The 14776-nt window shown below is 44.4% G+C and overlaps 1 protein-coding gene across 11 annotated transcripts in view; it reads right to left on the bottom strand.

Moving 5' to 3' along the window:
- Positions 1 to 14776, bottom strand: part of Mmd (disintegrin and metalloproteinase domain-containing protein mind-meld) — a 49717-nt gene that overhangs the window by 9081 nt on the left and 25860 nt on the right. For 7 of the 11 annotated variants that reach the window (XM_078184916.1, XM_078184915.1, XM_078184908.1 and 4 more), the window contains 18 exons: positions 14134 to 14190; positions 11758 to 11906; positions 11458 to 11514; positions 11013 to 11092; positions 10634 to 10703; positions 10421 to 10567; positions 9041 to 9244; positions 8419 to 8493; positions 8058 to 8230; positions 7515 to 7684; positions 7167 to 7330; positions 6895 to 7062; positions 6195 to 6499; positions 5932 to 6045; positions 5773 to 5854; positions 5592 to 5687; positions 5153 to 5315; positions 1488 to 1626 (listed from right to left, as the gene is read on the bottom strand). In XM_078184916.1, coding sequence (XP_078041042.1) covers positions 1488 to 1626; positions 5153 to 5315; positions 5592 to 5687; positions 5773 to 5854; positions 5932 to 6045; positions 6195 to 6499; positions 6895 to 7062; positions 7167 to 7330; positions 7515 to 7684; positions 8058 to 8230; positions 8419 to 8493; positions 9041 to 9244; positions 10421 to 10567; positions 10634 to 10703; positions 11013 to 11092; positions 11458 to 11514; positions 11758 to 11906; positions 14134 to 14190 — 2413 coding nt within the window. Of the gene's footprint in view, positions 1 to 1487; positions 1627 to 3557; positions 3661 to 5152; positions 5316 to 5591; positions 5688 to 5772; positions 5855 to 5931; positions 6046 to 6194; positions 6500 to 6894; positions 7063 to 7166; positions 7331 to 7514; positions 7685 to 8057; positions 8231 to 8418; positions 8494 to 9040; positions 9245 to 10420; positions 10568 to 10633; positions 10704 to 11012; positions 11093 to 11457; positions 11515 to 11757; positions 11907 to 14133; positions 14191 to 14776 lie in introns of all 11 variants that reach the window. The other 4 variants (XM_078184913.1, XM_078184912.1, XM_078184914.1 and 1 more) reach the window with 4 other exon arrangements.

The raw sequence follows: 14776 nt of genomic DNA on the forward strand, positions 1-14776 counted from the left end.
CCGGCGCTGCGTTTTGCTGCACAAGCGTTGCATTTTGGGGGTAAGGGCATGATCGTAGCGAAGATCAAGTAGCAACACACTGGGAATATGGATGGAGAGATCAATCGTCATACTGGGACGAGAGACGAGAAAGAGAGAGAGAGTGAGTGAGTGAGATAGGGGGAGGGGAGAGAGAGAGAGAAAAAAATGAAAAATATCTCTTGTCTCTGGTTACGGCAAATTATTTTTGGGATTCCGTTGTTGGTTTTGTTGCGACGAGTATCGCAGCCTGCGGCAGCGGCAATGCTTGCAAAGCCATCGCTACCGCTTGCGAGAAATCATTGACACAGAGCGTGTGGATTATTTTATCGGTAGACTGGTACAGAATACACACAGTGAGGAGTAAAACCAAGGGAACAGATGGATAAACAAAGATCGATACCAAACTGAAGGATAGGAAGCGAAAAAGAGAAAGACAATACAGTTACGGACTCTAAAGATATACATGTAAATATATATGCACTGTGTGGTAGGCGTGTGGATGTCTGTGTGTATGTTCTGTGTGAGTTGTCAATTAAGAGAGAGGGAGAAAAAGAAAGAGAGGCATACATGTAAATATGTATCATTGTTCTCTGTGCATATATATGGATACGGTTTTCTCGATGACAGTGCGGAAAGAAGTCCCAGGGTTGATTCTCTCCGTGACCGTATGGGATGTAAGGCTTGAGAGTAAAATAATCGCGTCAGGCAATTACCGTTTCGTTTTATAGTTATTCAGAGTCTCGATAGGCTCCTGAATGTCGGTAACCCGATATTACTGTGTTTTTTAATCATTTCTTTCTTAATTATGTTGAACCTGTTACTAATACCGGTTGGGTTGCCGTTTTTATGGAGCGTGTCAATCGGAGAAACGTCTTTAAGACGATTACCGATCGTGTAGTCCTTAATGAAGCCTTGCTAACTGGTTTGTCGCTGTTAGGGGACTTGGCAATCGCGTCGCCATCTTAAAGAGGCTAGCGGTTTATGTTGCCATCTTTACAAAATCAATGTCAATGAAATTGACGTCTTTAGAGAGCCTTTTCCTTGGGATTGCCACCTTTTGGGAACTTCTTGATCGCGTTGCCATCTTTTGGGGACTTGTTGACCATTTACACGGGTCTACAGCTGCAAACGCGCAATCATTTTACTCTTAATCATCGCCCATTGTCAGAACTCTTGCTGTTCAGATATATGGTATTTGAGTACTCGCTCGTTTGAATATGAACGGTTAGACATCAATTAATTGCGTCGAACGATTCGATTATTCCATCAGAGTACTCTAGTACCGATAAATCCGAGCCATGGTAGGAGTCCTTTGACCAGTCTTGTTGCGAGTTCAGTCAGTCTCTGAAACGTTTTTCCACCTGTCACCGAGCACTTCGTATAAATATATATAGAGAGATGTATAGATATAGATAGATAGATACGCATACAAAAAAGTTTCTACGTGTATGTTTCTGCACACTAACCTGAGACAGAGGGAGTAGTTTTTATGTACTACGACTGACCTGTAGCAGAGAGCCATCAGAGTAAATACTACGAAAACACCCCCTACCACCGACATGAGCACAAGAACTAAATATACAGTGTTAGAGCCGTGGTAGTTCTCTGTGACGATCGGACGCACGCGGTCAGTCAGTCAGTGTCGCATCGTGCCGGCGTGTTGCCACGGTGTCAGTGATCAGTCCGATGATCATCAGTCGGACCCCCGCCGCGCGTTATTCATCAAGATATCGATACACGGGATTATTTTGTATTTTTTTTCATAATCCGAGCGTCCCACAGCATGCAGACAGACAGAGATACCAGTGACAGACAGAAACAGACAAGAAACAGAGAAGCCAGAATCAGCACATATACATATACGTCGTTCGACATTGGACAGGGATGGGCAGAATTGTCGTACCCTCCCTGGAAAGCACTGTCAACTCTTCTATTAAATTGTCGACGACCCTTAAATGCATTGACACGATACCTTAATCATTCGTCTCATTCCTGTAAGTGTTATAGGATGCCAAAAATCAGCTGTTTTCAAGGTTAAGTACACTTCATCTCTGTTTCGTACATTTAAGGGTACAATTGTCAACCACGACGAAAAATAATATATCCTGTCTATGGTTTAGTATACATAATACATAACCCGACATAACCTGACTCTCGGAGAACAATTTTGCTCATCCCTGGACGGTAATCGTTGGACGATGGTGCACGCCAGCGAACCTTGCGCGACTCCGCAAGCTTCAAAAAATCTTTGCCCGTGTTTCCTACGGTAAAGATCGACTTTTCGTCATTTAAAAACCAGTAAGGAGCAGTGTGTGGGCTCCTCTAAACGAGACGACATAACTTAATCTCTCTACGATCTCTGAAAGGCGTTGGTGGAAGTTTGAAATTACTTTTCATTGTTAGCATATAAACAAAACAATTTCGCAAGGTGCATCTTCTTGAATAGTACACAAAGGAATCTTAAAGGAGCGTTAACGAAGCGATCCAAACTTGTCGGTGTGTGCGTTTTAGTCGCTTGCGTGGGCCATCATTCTTCAGAAATCTTTTTATGTGTTTTTGTGGGAGCCTCGAGATGTCGAGGCCGGTGGGATCACGGTAATTCTTTTACGATTACTGATTATTAATTTTTTGCGAATATTGTCGAATTGATTTTTGTTTAACCGATGCGAGAGACACACGGCTCTCGCGTTGCGCCGTCTCCGATCCTTTATCACGGGACGACGAGTTTTAGTTGTTTGCTAATCAGCCTCGGTCATGCTTTTATAGGGCATACAAGCAGCTGGCACATTGGCGTTTCGTTCGTGATGGATCGTGTGTTGAGTCACACACTCCAGGGGATTCGCTTGTTCGAATATTCAAGCTGTAACCGCGGCAAAAATGTGGTCAGGCTACTTTGTATCGATATTACAGAAATTATTACTACGGAGTATGGTTAAACTGCTGAAATTTTTCTTGTAGCCGCGGAAGGAATATTGAAGCCCCATATCTATGAATCCCCTGGAACGCGACGGAAGTGGAGATGTACATAGATCGCGCAGCTCGTGCAGCATAGTCACGACGATCGTGATCATTCGGATGCACTATGCGAGCACGAGCACATTCAGAGCATACCATCGACGAGACAGTAGTACATGTAACAGACTACCGATTAAAAGTTTGGAGGCGGAACTCTTGTTACGCCGGTGAATCTAGGAAAATATTAATTTCGTTCATAATACGGCTGCCGCTTCGAAACTTTCTGCCTGTAGCGTAAATATATATATATATATAAATACATATATGTATATTAATATTTAAATATTAATATATACATATATATATACATATATGAAGATAAATGAACATCGAATAAGTAGGCTAAGACGAATTCAATATATCATTAGAGCATTGACGGCCGCGTGCGATGCCTGATCATCCAGCTAGCCACGAAATGATACTTTGACAACGAGTGGACAGAGAGGTGTTGACTTCGAACCCACGCACAATGAGTGAGCTCTCAGTTTCCAAGCACTCTGTGATGATTTTTGCTACTGTACCTGTAGCAAACTGCCATTAGTGCAAAACAAATGAAGACTCCTTTGACCACACCCACCAGGATTAATACCATCCACCCGGTGCTAAGGGTGTTGTTAATGTTTTCTGAAACGACCAATCACTTCGTATTCTATACTTGCGCTCGATATATATATATATAATACAATTTTTATCGATCGTTGTGTGTACAGTGGATCCTCCGCCGTTGTAAGCACTGTGTGCCGATACTATACGAAAATACTATTCAGGATCTCGCTTTAGCGAAAACGGAGAAGACGAACACACCGTTTACATCGACCGAGGGTCCGAGTCTAATCCCTGAAGAAATTCAACCGTTCAAGCTCCAACAGAAGTGAAACCGTAGCCGGTTGTACCTGAAACGCTTCCTGACCAAACCCGTGTTTCTTTCTGAATCCATCATCATTGGCCTCTGAACCACACGAGCTTAGACGAGAAAGATTCAGCACTCGGTTGTTTCTTTTAAGATAATTATCAATAGCAGCAACGTTCTCTAAGCTCTCCATCATCTAGAATCTTGGAGGTCTAGGATCTTAAATTGTACCATCGATATCTTGCAATGTTTGTTCGTCTAACGGTGTTGAATATATTCTCAGGAAGACTTTGGAAATATTATTGGATCACTATACGTATACATAATGGTTCATGAATCTGCCTAATTAATTGTGGTAAGAGGAAAATTCTCGTTACAAGAGATTATATCTTTTGAAAGGTATATTAAAACGTAGTAGAGTATCCGACCGACTCTCCACTTCTAGATGTTCGGAGGCTCAAAGATTACTGAATGTACAGTCCACTGGTGAATCTGGAATTCTCCCTAAGACGCAGTGATCTATGGTAAAAAGCAATCCGGTTATAATTTGATTCGACGTTCTTCAGGCGATGATTATACCTCGGGGGATTTTTCCAGGCTCATCCAGGTGGCTGTACGGTGATGTTGAACTTGTAAACTGGCCTAGGGATCAGTTCGATCAGGCGTAGGTTTAAAAATGACACAGCGAGCGAGAGCCGTTCACCTGTAATATGCGACCGTTCCTCTGTCTCGGCGGATCGCGGGGTACACATGACACGTTTATCATCGGGTATATCGTAGAAAATTGTGTGTGACCTGGTGTGAGAGCTTTTACGGCTCGTGTTACACACATGTACGGAGGAACGCATCGAATGTTATGTGCACAGCTGATGGTATGGCCCCAAATAATCAGGCGGCTAACGGGTATCCCGACGGGAGAATTAGAGGGGTACTTTTTCTCTTGGTGTTATTATTGTGGATTAAATCGAATTTGTCCGACCGGATACTTGACCGGGATCTAAGAGATCTTTCTGTTCTTTTCAAAGATTGATCTCCAAGTAGCTGTATTCACTGTATTTTGTCTATCCTGGCCAAAGTGATCCGGTCTCTTGTTCTTAGTCTAAAGTAAGGAAAGAAGAACCGGAACGACTCGCGTCCTCTCTTTCTCTATCTCTCTCTCTGTCTCCCTTTCGACAACACAGTCGTTCTCGGTTCTTTTCCGTCACCACGGGCGTTTATTCTAAAGTCGATCAGGTACTTGAAAGAGTTGTTTGAGTCGCAACTTACCGTAGGGGGTCTCTTTCGGCCCCATTTTACCACTTGTATTACTTTTACCAACTGGTCCGTTGACAGTAACCGTGGGTGGAAGTGTGGGGATCTCTTCCTGTAGGGAGCAGTCTGGACCACCCCATCCACGCTCGCAGTAGCACGTATTTATATTCGTGCATACCTGCAAACAATTTTTAATGAATGTACGACTACGATCGTGCCTGTATGCTTGTCAAAATACTTGGTTCACAAATGGATCGGTGTTATTCGAACAACTTTGAAAGCTTTGAGGGGTTATAAAAATTTTACAAAAAATTTTAAATTATAAGAAAGAAAATTTTAAATTATGAGAAAGAAAATTTTAAATTATAAGAAAGAAAATTTTAAATTATAAATAATCATAAGAAATTTTAAGGGGTTATAAAATGTTCAAAAAAAAGTTGAAGTTGACACTTACGCCTTTGCCCGAGCACTCGTTGTTGTTGTGATTACTGGGACATGTTTCTTTGCCTATTAGCGGAAAGTGACTCGTGCATGTCTGGTTCACGCAGACCTGAAACGAACCGAGATCGACCCGTCGTTGTAGTCTATACATCTTTGCACTCGCATTTTCTAACGCGTAATTTGTCAGTACTCACCAAATTATTTCCGCAGGATGTACCATCGCGAACCAGTCCCATGCTGGGCACCTCCGAGCCATCAACTTTACCGTTGGTCATCCTGTACGACCAAGAAGAACGACACGCAGCAGGATTACACGCGTCCATTGAGAAAAAAGAAGCATTTAAATTACTTACTTGCATTCGTATTCTTTGCTCTGACGCGACATTATAATGCGCGCGTGATCCATGCCGTCGATCACCGGCTGCTTGTTACCCTGTTGACATTGCAGCGAGCCACAGTGGACATTCCTGAAGAAAGAAGCTTATGGTTGAATTGTGACAGGAAATTGTGAAAAGCGCCCGTTCTTTGAGCGTTGATTTGAAACTATTCTTTGCAGAACAAGGCGAAGAAGCTGGCTCAGGAAAAGAATAAGCAAGAAGATTGAGAAACTGCTTACTCCGGTTCGCATTTGATGTAGTGGCCGGATGAGTCGGTGCCGCAGTGTCCATTTAACGAGCCTTTGGAGTTGTAGTATTCGTAGCAATGTTTGTCAGCCGCGATGCCACCGTAGCCCCAGATTTGCTGGCATTGCAAGTCAAGGGCCGGACAGACACCGTTGAAGCAGAACCCACTGTTGTTCGAGCATGGGTTGCCGTTCTTCTTGTAAACGTCCTCTGGGCATTGGCCACTCTTACCCGTACAGACTTCCGGCAAGTCACATTCGTTTGTCGCCTTCCGGCAGACCACTCCGGAGGCCACCAACTGCACAATGCCACACCGAATTACATTTAACTTCCCTTCGTTACCGTCCGCAAACTCTGTTGAATCTGTCGAGGGATTCCGAGCGAGTCAAAGTCAAAATTCAAATGCAAGCCCCCCCTTGAGAATTTCTTGAGACAATAGAGTTCGAAGGCCGATAGATCGGTATTAAGTAGCATTTAATTCAACGCATTTAATGTTAACGCTGCCACATTGTTTCAGGGACACCCCTGCCTCGTTTGCAATATCGAATCGTGAATGCGTTCATTGCATTGCCACGCTAACTGGTTATTGTCATGTCGGAAGAGGGGACCGCGTCGAATGTGTTCAATAACCGACCAAGATCCTGGGGAAGCAATAGACGGAAGTGTTGTTCGAGTATCCGAAATATTGTGTACCTTGCATTTGTTGCAACATGGTCCTGCCGCGCACTCCGCCTCTCTAACGAGGTTGCAGGTAATTGGATCGCAGCAGGGATCGAAGTCTTTGCACTCTTCGATCGGTCCGCAGTCGCATTGTTCCCCTTCGTCTATTACCCTGTTTCCGCAATACCGATTCGGATCCACCTGCATTTCGTTCGTCAATCAGGAACACAAAGAGAGAAAGAAAGGGAGACAATGGGGGAAAAAAGAATAGCACTTTCAGATTTCGACCACGGTTACTGATTTACCTGGTTTGGTTTATTGTTAAGACACAGAGCGTCGGCGCTCTGCAACGCTATTGTATAGTCCTGTCGACTGCAGTCGGAGAACTTGTACGGTTGCACGTTGTCCAAGCCGACGATTGATTGAGCCATGATGCACCCGTGCCAGTCGCCGCACACGCAGTCGCTTCCTACGATTCAAAACAATCGTAAGTTCGGAATTTAATATAGTTCAAATTCTTAATTGTAGAAATGTAACTCATTTTTTATTATAACAGACAAACACATTATAGAGATAGACAACACAGTTAGACGACATTAGTCTCTGCCCCTATCTTTCACCCCCCCTCTCTTTCTTTTTCAATTAATACTAACTTCCATCGTCGTGATTCATGCCAATATTATGGCCGATCATGTGAGCCATGGTGCCCGCCAATAAATGGAGCTCGTACGAATTCACGTCAACGCTAATCCCCACGGACTCTTTTTTACAGATGGTCGATGATGTCGCATCTCCTGATGCGTCGTTTGAAAATGATTTGCCTCTGCAAATGGGAAATCAAGTATGTAATGATTCACAGTGATAAGAAACTGCGTGCGACGTTAATTAAAGAAGCATGTCTTTTACTAGACGCGAGTAACAAGTTAGGTGATGAATGCATCTTGGATCTTTTCAAGGACAGTCTGTGCAGACTGAAAGAATGTCTCTTTACAAGAACCTTTGACAACAGACACGCCGCGTGTGCTTTAGCAAGCGTGGGAGAATGAAAAGGTACAAAGGAAAGCTCAGAATTTCCACTCTGAGATCTTATTTAATCTGGCCCGTGGTAGCATCGACGGACCGACACTGTGATTAGCATCTACAACCACACTTACTCTCGAAGACACGCGACGAGGCTACTCGGCCGTTATACTTACGTGAGCAACTGGGTGGTGTCCTTCGAGACATCATACAGATGTCTCGTCGTGTAGTCATTGAAGATTCTCAAAGCTGTATCAATCTCCATGTTTTCAACGATGTCCGCCTTATTCTTTTCTTGCCAAGTTTCGATGTATGTTACGGAGACTCTAGTATTCAATGTACGGAAATACTGTAACCAAAAATATATTAAATTGAAGCGCTGCACGCTATTTACATCTTAAAAGTGTTTGGGGAAAAGGAATCGCGTTACTGTATCGCCACTGAATTATATGTACGGTTGATAACCATCATAGCGCGTCTCGCGATACAAGCAGCTTCGGATAAATATCGAGTTTTACGATAACTGACAATACTCACCAAATCAGCGATATTAACGACTTGAATGGCGTCGTGGACAACCTCCGCTCTGGTGCTACCGTTCCTCTTCTCGAACTAGGCATAGAAAGATTCGATTTTATCCCGGTTTGTTTCACGGATTTTACTTATGCCGGCGAATTAGGTCTTTAAAACTTAAACCCGGTCACAGCGTTGATCAACCCCGTTTCTTTTACACGGATTTAAAATTTTAATATGCTGAAAACACTACATTGCTACATATTTATTGTCAATGATCGATCGCGGTTCGATATTCAAGTGTCTTTGGAAGGGTTTGTACAGCCTAAATCCGCAAACCGAAGATGGTAAACTGTGTCTACCAGGTTTGCAAATTCTTGCAACTGGGTCATTGCATGGCAAAACTTATATACAGGCATTAACATATTTCCTTGTGACAACGACTGGCTCGACAGAAAATCGTCAGGTTGACCTATTTTTATTTGGTCAGTGAACTAGCGCGCTGTATTTTTGATTTTATTCAACGACCGTCAGTATGGAAAACTATTAATACGATGGCACTATGAACACGAAGAAAACTAATGTGTTGTTGTTTTCAAAGAACGTGGTTCTCGGGATAGAGGCGTACAGAAAGACGATCTCGTACCATAGCCTTATCGATAATGATGGCAGTTTCGATGTATTTGATTGCCTCACGGATGTCTCTCTTGTATCGATCGGAAGTGGTCTCCGATAGGCCCAGAACATGCTTTCCTCGACGGTTCTTTGAACGCCAGTCAATTTTCTTCGTGTTAGCGCAGCCTTTGTTAGCCTTTGATCGAGCCTCAAATATAACGTGAGGATGTTTCTGCTAAAAGAGAGATCTGCATGTAGTTTATATTCTCTACTGGCTGCTCCATTCTTCGTTCAAGTATAGCGGTCCATCTTTCTTTCTCTCCTTCTCCGTTCTGAGTATTATTAAGTACCACTGCGTGGCACAGAATTTATTATAGGAAAGAATTTCGAAAACTATAGTTTACACGATGTGTACACAGTGTTTCGTAGCACGTGGGACCACCTCGGTTCAGCAGTGGGTGTGGCGTGAATAGATTCAGTGAAAGGAAGTTAGCACAGAGCATACCTTGTTTGACCCAGTTCCGAGTTTCTAATTAATTGATAATTGTAATAGTTGGAACGGTCCCTGATTTCGCGGAGCGATCAATCATCGGCTCCCCTACCATCTTGTAAAATTTGATGGCTTGAAGAGAAAGAGAGACGGAGAGAAAGAACGAAAGAGAGCATTTGTAAGCTCGAACACGGTCACGAAATTGTGTTTTCTTTTCGACGCCTCCGTCGTCACGTTGTTACTTCGAGATGTCTTTATGAATAATAACGAAGTGTCGTGCATAGAGGAACAACGGTTTCCCGAGTTCCAGCTCCTGTCACGTTGATTTAACAGAAAAACGGATTACCGAGACAGAATGTTCTGACACTAAATATAGGTTATATTCCTTTCTTCCGGGAACTGATCTCGCTTCATATCCACTGCAATCGAAATCGTATTCGCAATGATAATGATCTTTCTTTCAGGCGTATGTACCAGCTTAGCGAATTCTATATCCTTGAAGAAAAACTACAACGACAAGACAATGTTTTTCCCGAATAAAAAGACTTAAAGTATATCTCGAATATAATTTTGATCATTTTTAATTAAACTGAATGCCGAACTGTTTGCTTGCAATTTTAGAGACTGGACACGTGAGCTTGATGAGACTGAGGTAATACGATATTCATCCTCAAAGGGTCAAATAGCGGAGCAGCAAGTGGCACGAGCTTATGGTTATGGTCCCGAAATTAATGGAGAATCTATTGATCGTACAATCATCTGTACTTCTCAGCCGGTTTCAGTGTCAATGTTAAACCGTGATGCTCGTCATCGTCGGTCGGAGCTTAGTTGTTTATTTAAATGTCGTCATTGTTGTTATTAGCTAATAGAACTGTCGCTTGTTTCTATTAGTCTGTCGCACACGACAATCGTGAAACTGACCGACAGATCGCCGCCATAGAATGGATGAACGACAAAGGTCTCGTTGCCTAAATGAATGACTCCGCTGAGACCGTTGCACGTGTGAAAGGCAGCGCTGGCCCCTGGATAATCCTTGATGGTGCCGTGATAGTAACAGTGTTCTATCTCCTGAAAACAGATTTTTCTCAGCTTGGGGGTAACTAGTTCCGTATTGTATGTGAAAATACGCCTTACCGGTTTAGTAATTTGTTCCACGTCGCCGACTAAAAAGTCTTTTTGCTTAAGATTCGGTGCTAAAAGTTGCCTAGAACAGAGAGAGAATCGTCGCCGTGAAATGCATTCCTCGCGCCCAGTGTCATGGGTAAAGGGAGGCACGAGCGAGGGAACATATTTTCCCGGGGAAACTGGTATCGATTCGGTTTCTCGTAAATTGCTTTTCCATTGTTGCTTCCGCGCTTTGTCGGGGAACATCGAAAAGGAATAGGGAGACAGTGACATAGACAGAGAGAGAAAGAGTGTGTGTGAGTGAGACAGAGAGAAAGAGAGAGAGAGAGATTGAGGGAGGAACCGAACAGATACGACGTCTCCAGGCTTTCGCGGTAGCTCCACTTACGCATTTAATTCTAAGTCTAGGCGAAATTTGTGATTAAAGGCCTTGATCAAGAGGGACGTCCGGTGAAAGTGTCTCCCTGTCTGAAAATCGAAGGATCGTTTAGCCTGAGATTGTTCAATTCCCTTAACCTGCAAAAATGGGCGCGATTCTCTTTCGTTGCAGCAATATGATTAGACAACAATTTGTAAACAGTTTACGTTCGAATCTCTATAATTCGGAAACCGTAAATAAATAGATTTCTTTATTGCAATAATTTTATACCGTCAGTTTAAAGTCAGCTATACACCGCAGCGTTTACTGTCCGGGTACAGCAGTCGCTCATGTGGCCAGTGACGCGTTCGTACAGGAAAACGAAGCTTCTCTGTTTTATCGACGCGACGTTGGAAAAAGTAGGTAGCGATATAATAACGCCCATTTTTGCCCAGACACATTCTATAACACTTACTCTCGTCCTGCCTCGAAAATTTTGATATCCACTCTCACTGTATCCTCTTTGAGGAAACTGTAAAAAGGGACAAAACAATCGTGTTAATAGTCGATAAGGGGCATAGAGTGCAACGTGTGCACCGGTGTCTCCGGAAAAGATGATATCCAGGGGCAGGGACAGGATGAGACAGTTAGAGAACAGAGAGACAATCAGTTTTTCCTCGTTATTTCGGTACCAAGAACGAGACAGAGGATGTCACCCTTTCCGAAGACACCTCACCTCCCTCTTCTTCCCACTTCGGGGGGGAAACATGATTACCTTCGACACGCCGACTTCCCTCGTGGATATTCCCATTTTCTCGTGATGCCGTAACTGTACCGGATAGATGATTTGATAGTAATGGGTCCCGATTTTTTTTAGTAGCTCTTGATTTTGTGTATACTCGCGCAGTAGTCTTTCGGCCTCACCTGAAAACAATTTACCGCTCGATGAATCGAAATGTACTAACCGATTCACTCTCCTGTCTGTCTCTCTGTTTGTCCGTCTGTCCGTGTATCGCTGGCTCCATCTTCAAGGAGATCACATGTGCACGCCTGTCGGCGTAGAAATTGTATCCGAGGGGTTACTGTGTGCTACCATGTTTCAACGTTGTACAAACTCTTTTAGTATCCTTCAAATTCCTTGAAATTTTTCATTTTTTTCTGCCCTGAATTTGATTTCATTTAAATATTCATCCAGACATTGATAAGATAGAATACAACAAGACAATTATTTTTTCAGGTCTTGCTCGGTCTGGATATCTAGAACTTTGAGAACGAATGGTAATTAGCGGGGACGTCGAGGTTTCCTCCTTGCGTAAACTGTTGCCAGCTTGCGCGACGAGCTACGATTGACACGAGATAATCGGTGGAGGGTCTCCTCGAACCGTGAATCCTCCAGTTCCATCCTCTTATCGACTCTCCGGGCGAACGCCTCGATTTAACCGATACACCTGTGTGTCGGTGTACGGAATGAAGTACACGGATCATTATTCACCCGTGTCTTTTTCTTCAGGTGAACCATTGGCGGCTTGTTCGTCGCTACTCAAACGTTCAACGGTACTGCTATAGTTTGGTTTGCCGTTAGGTTCGATTAAGTTCTTTTGGACCTTCAGACCCGGAGATCCAACAGTTTCATAAATCCCCGAGCGCATTGTAAAATTTTTCGGTTACGGAGAGAGTTTTTCGCTCGGTTAATTGATCTGCGGCGCGGTTGGGACGCGATTGTTAATTCGCAAAGGGGCGACTTAGGGGAACGGTAACAGTTCGCAATTAAAATGCAACAGGGACCTGCGGCAGACGACATTAGCCGCGCGTCAAAGCTGCAGTTCTTTTACAAGTGAAAAAACACGATTTTCACGGTTGCCTGATCGAATGTTTTTCGTCTGTCCCTTTGCAACCTCTGCAACAAGATTGGTTCGCCGCAAACACGCTGTCCTCTCGAAAAATGCTCAAAAAATTAACTCAATTTAAGTTTCGCATTTCTAGCCAATCACCGCCGGTGTTGATTTAACAATAAACCATTCTCCGCCGTCCGAGAGAACTAGATGTAACCACAGATCGAGTTTCCGAGAGGGAAGTGCTGCAATGCGGTTCCACCCCTCGCCCCCAACCGTCACCCTTCCCTCTTCCCCCCCCTGCCGGAGCTTCCTTTGCGTACATTTCATCGGGACATCACAAGAAACCCGATGCGTTCGCGTCTCTCACTCGGCCCGGGCTGAGCCAACCGTTTTCCCCTGTTTCACTCTCTTTCACCGTGACAAATTGTTTTAAACGTTGTCACCCCGCCGAATGTTCCGAAACACCCTGTACACTTTCCTCGAGACAGAGAAATCTGGCCTCTCCTTTGTCGAGAATCATTTTCGAGCTACCGCCCCTCTCTTTTCTAAAATATGTTTTATATGTGTGAATCTATATTCGTTTCAATATGTCCATGGCATTTTTTCTCAAATCTCTCAGATGTTTAAGGTACTCGAAGACGTGGATTGAACATGGAGAGATTATTGGCACTCTTTTCGTCTTGCTGTCTCGTGCAAAGGATCTTTTGTCAAGGTTCATTTCCTCTTTCTTTTTTATAGCTTAACATGTCAGAACTTTTTGCGTGAAATATTTATTCTATACCCTCGTTTGTTTCTGGCAATATTCTCTACAGATTTCTCGACGTTCCAGGGGCTAGTATGCAGACACGTTGGACCGACTGCGAAGAACTAACGATGCTGATTGGCGGTCAGAAAAATTGAAATTTGGATGGAAATAGTAAAAAAGCGGTCGGCGTTCGGCCGGTGTCTCCCGAGGGGTGGTTGGACGTGGCTGGCGCGCGTCGCAGTTACTATTGCAGTTGTTCGCGCTCGCCGGCGAGCATCAAAGGGGAGCGCCGCGGACTTTGACAGGGAACTTCTCTCAGTTACGCATTGTCTATTTACGCGATCGTTTCGTAACTTTGCGTTCGCTTCCCGTGCTCTTTGTCCAGGCGTCAAAGGCGGCTTCTGTCGGGACACTCGTCGTCGTCGTCGACGTCGTCGTCATCACGAGATTCTCTCTCACGGCGGCCGTGTGCGAACCGGTTTCGCGGCGACCGAAAGAAAGGGAAAGAAAACGGGAGCGAGCAGAAAGAAAGAAATTAGAGAGGAAGGTAATGAATTTCCGCGGACTCTACCTTCAGCTTCAGAGATCTCCACGTTCCAGAAGGAGTCATCTAAGGTGTAGTCGGCTTCTGCAATCAGAACGGAGGAAAAACATGTAAATTCAATTAACGTGAACGACACAAGCGATCAAGCCCCGCCGCCTCGTGCATGCAATTCGCGAGGGGTGGAACCGGGGTGCGCGGGGGTATGGGTTCGGTGGAACAGTCCTCCGGGAACCAGAGATTCCGGTCGTTCCACCCCGGTGTCGGGAAAATTTCTCGAGTTTGCGAGGAAAATTCCTACGGGAGGCACTCGTCGTCGTTTCGCCGCGGAAACCAACTTTCGTACCCCAAGGAATTTCGGGATGGGTTACCTGGGAATTCTCGACGACCGGGGCGAACTTCGCGCGGGAAACTTTGGGGGATGATCCGCGTTATCGAAAAACGGTCAGCGGCCTTCGTTACCTCGCCCCCCCTCCCGACCCTTGTTCCCCCCACGCTCGCAGTTTTTAATTTTAAAATTTGCACGAATTTTCTTTCGATGAAACCGAATTCCGGAAGGGATGGACGGGACGCGACGGCGATTTGGCAGCTTTGCCATGCCCGTGTAGTATTGCCGGGGTAAGAGGATTGCTCAAGGGGCTAATACGGCGTAGTTGTTGAAAATAATATTAAA

This window comes from Augochlora pura, chromosome 7 (genome assembly GCF_028453695.1).
Source record: "Augochlora pura isolate Apur16 chromosome 7, APUR_v2.2.1, whole genome shotgun sequence".
Lineage (NCBI taxonomy): Eukaryota > Metazoa > Arthropoda > Insecta > Hymenoptera > Halictidae > Augochlora > Augochlora pura.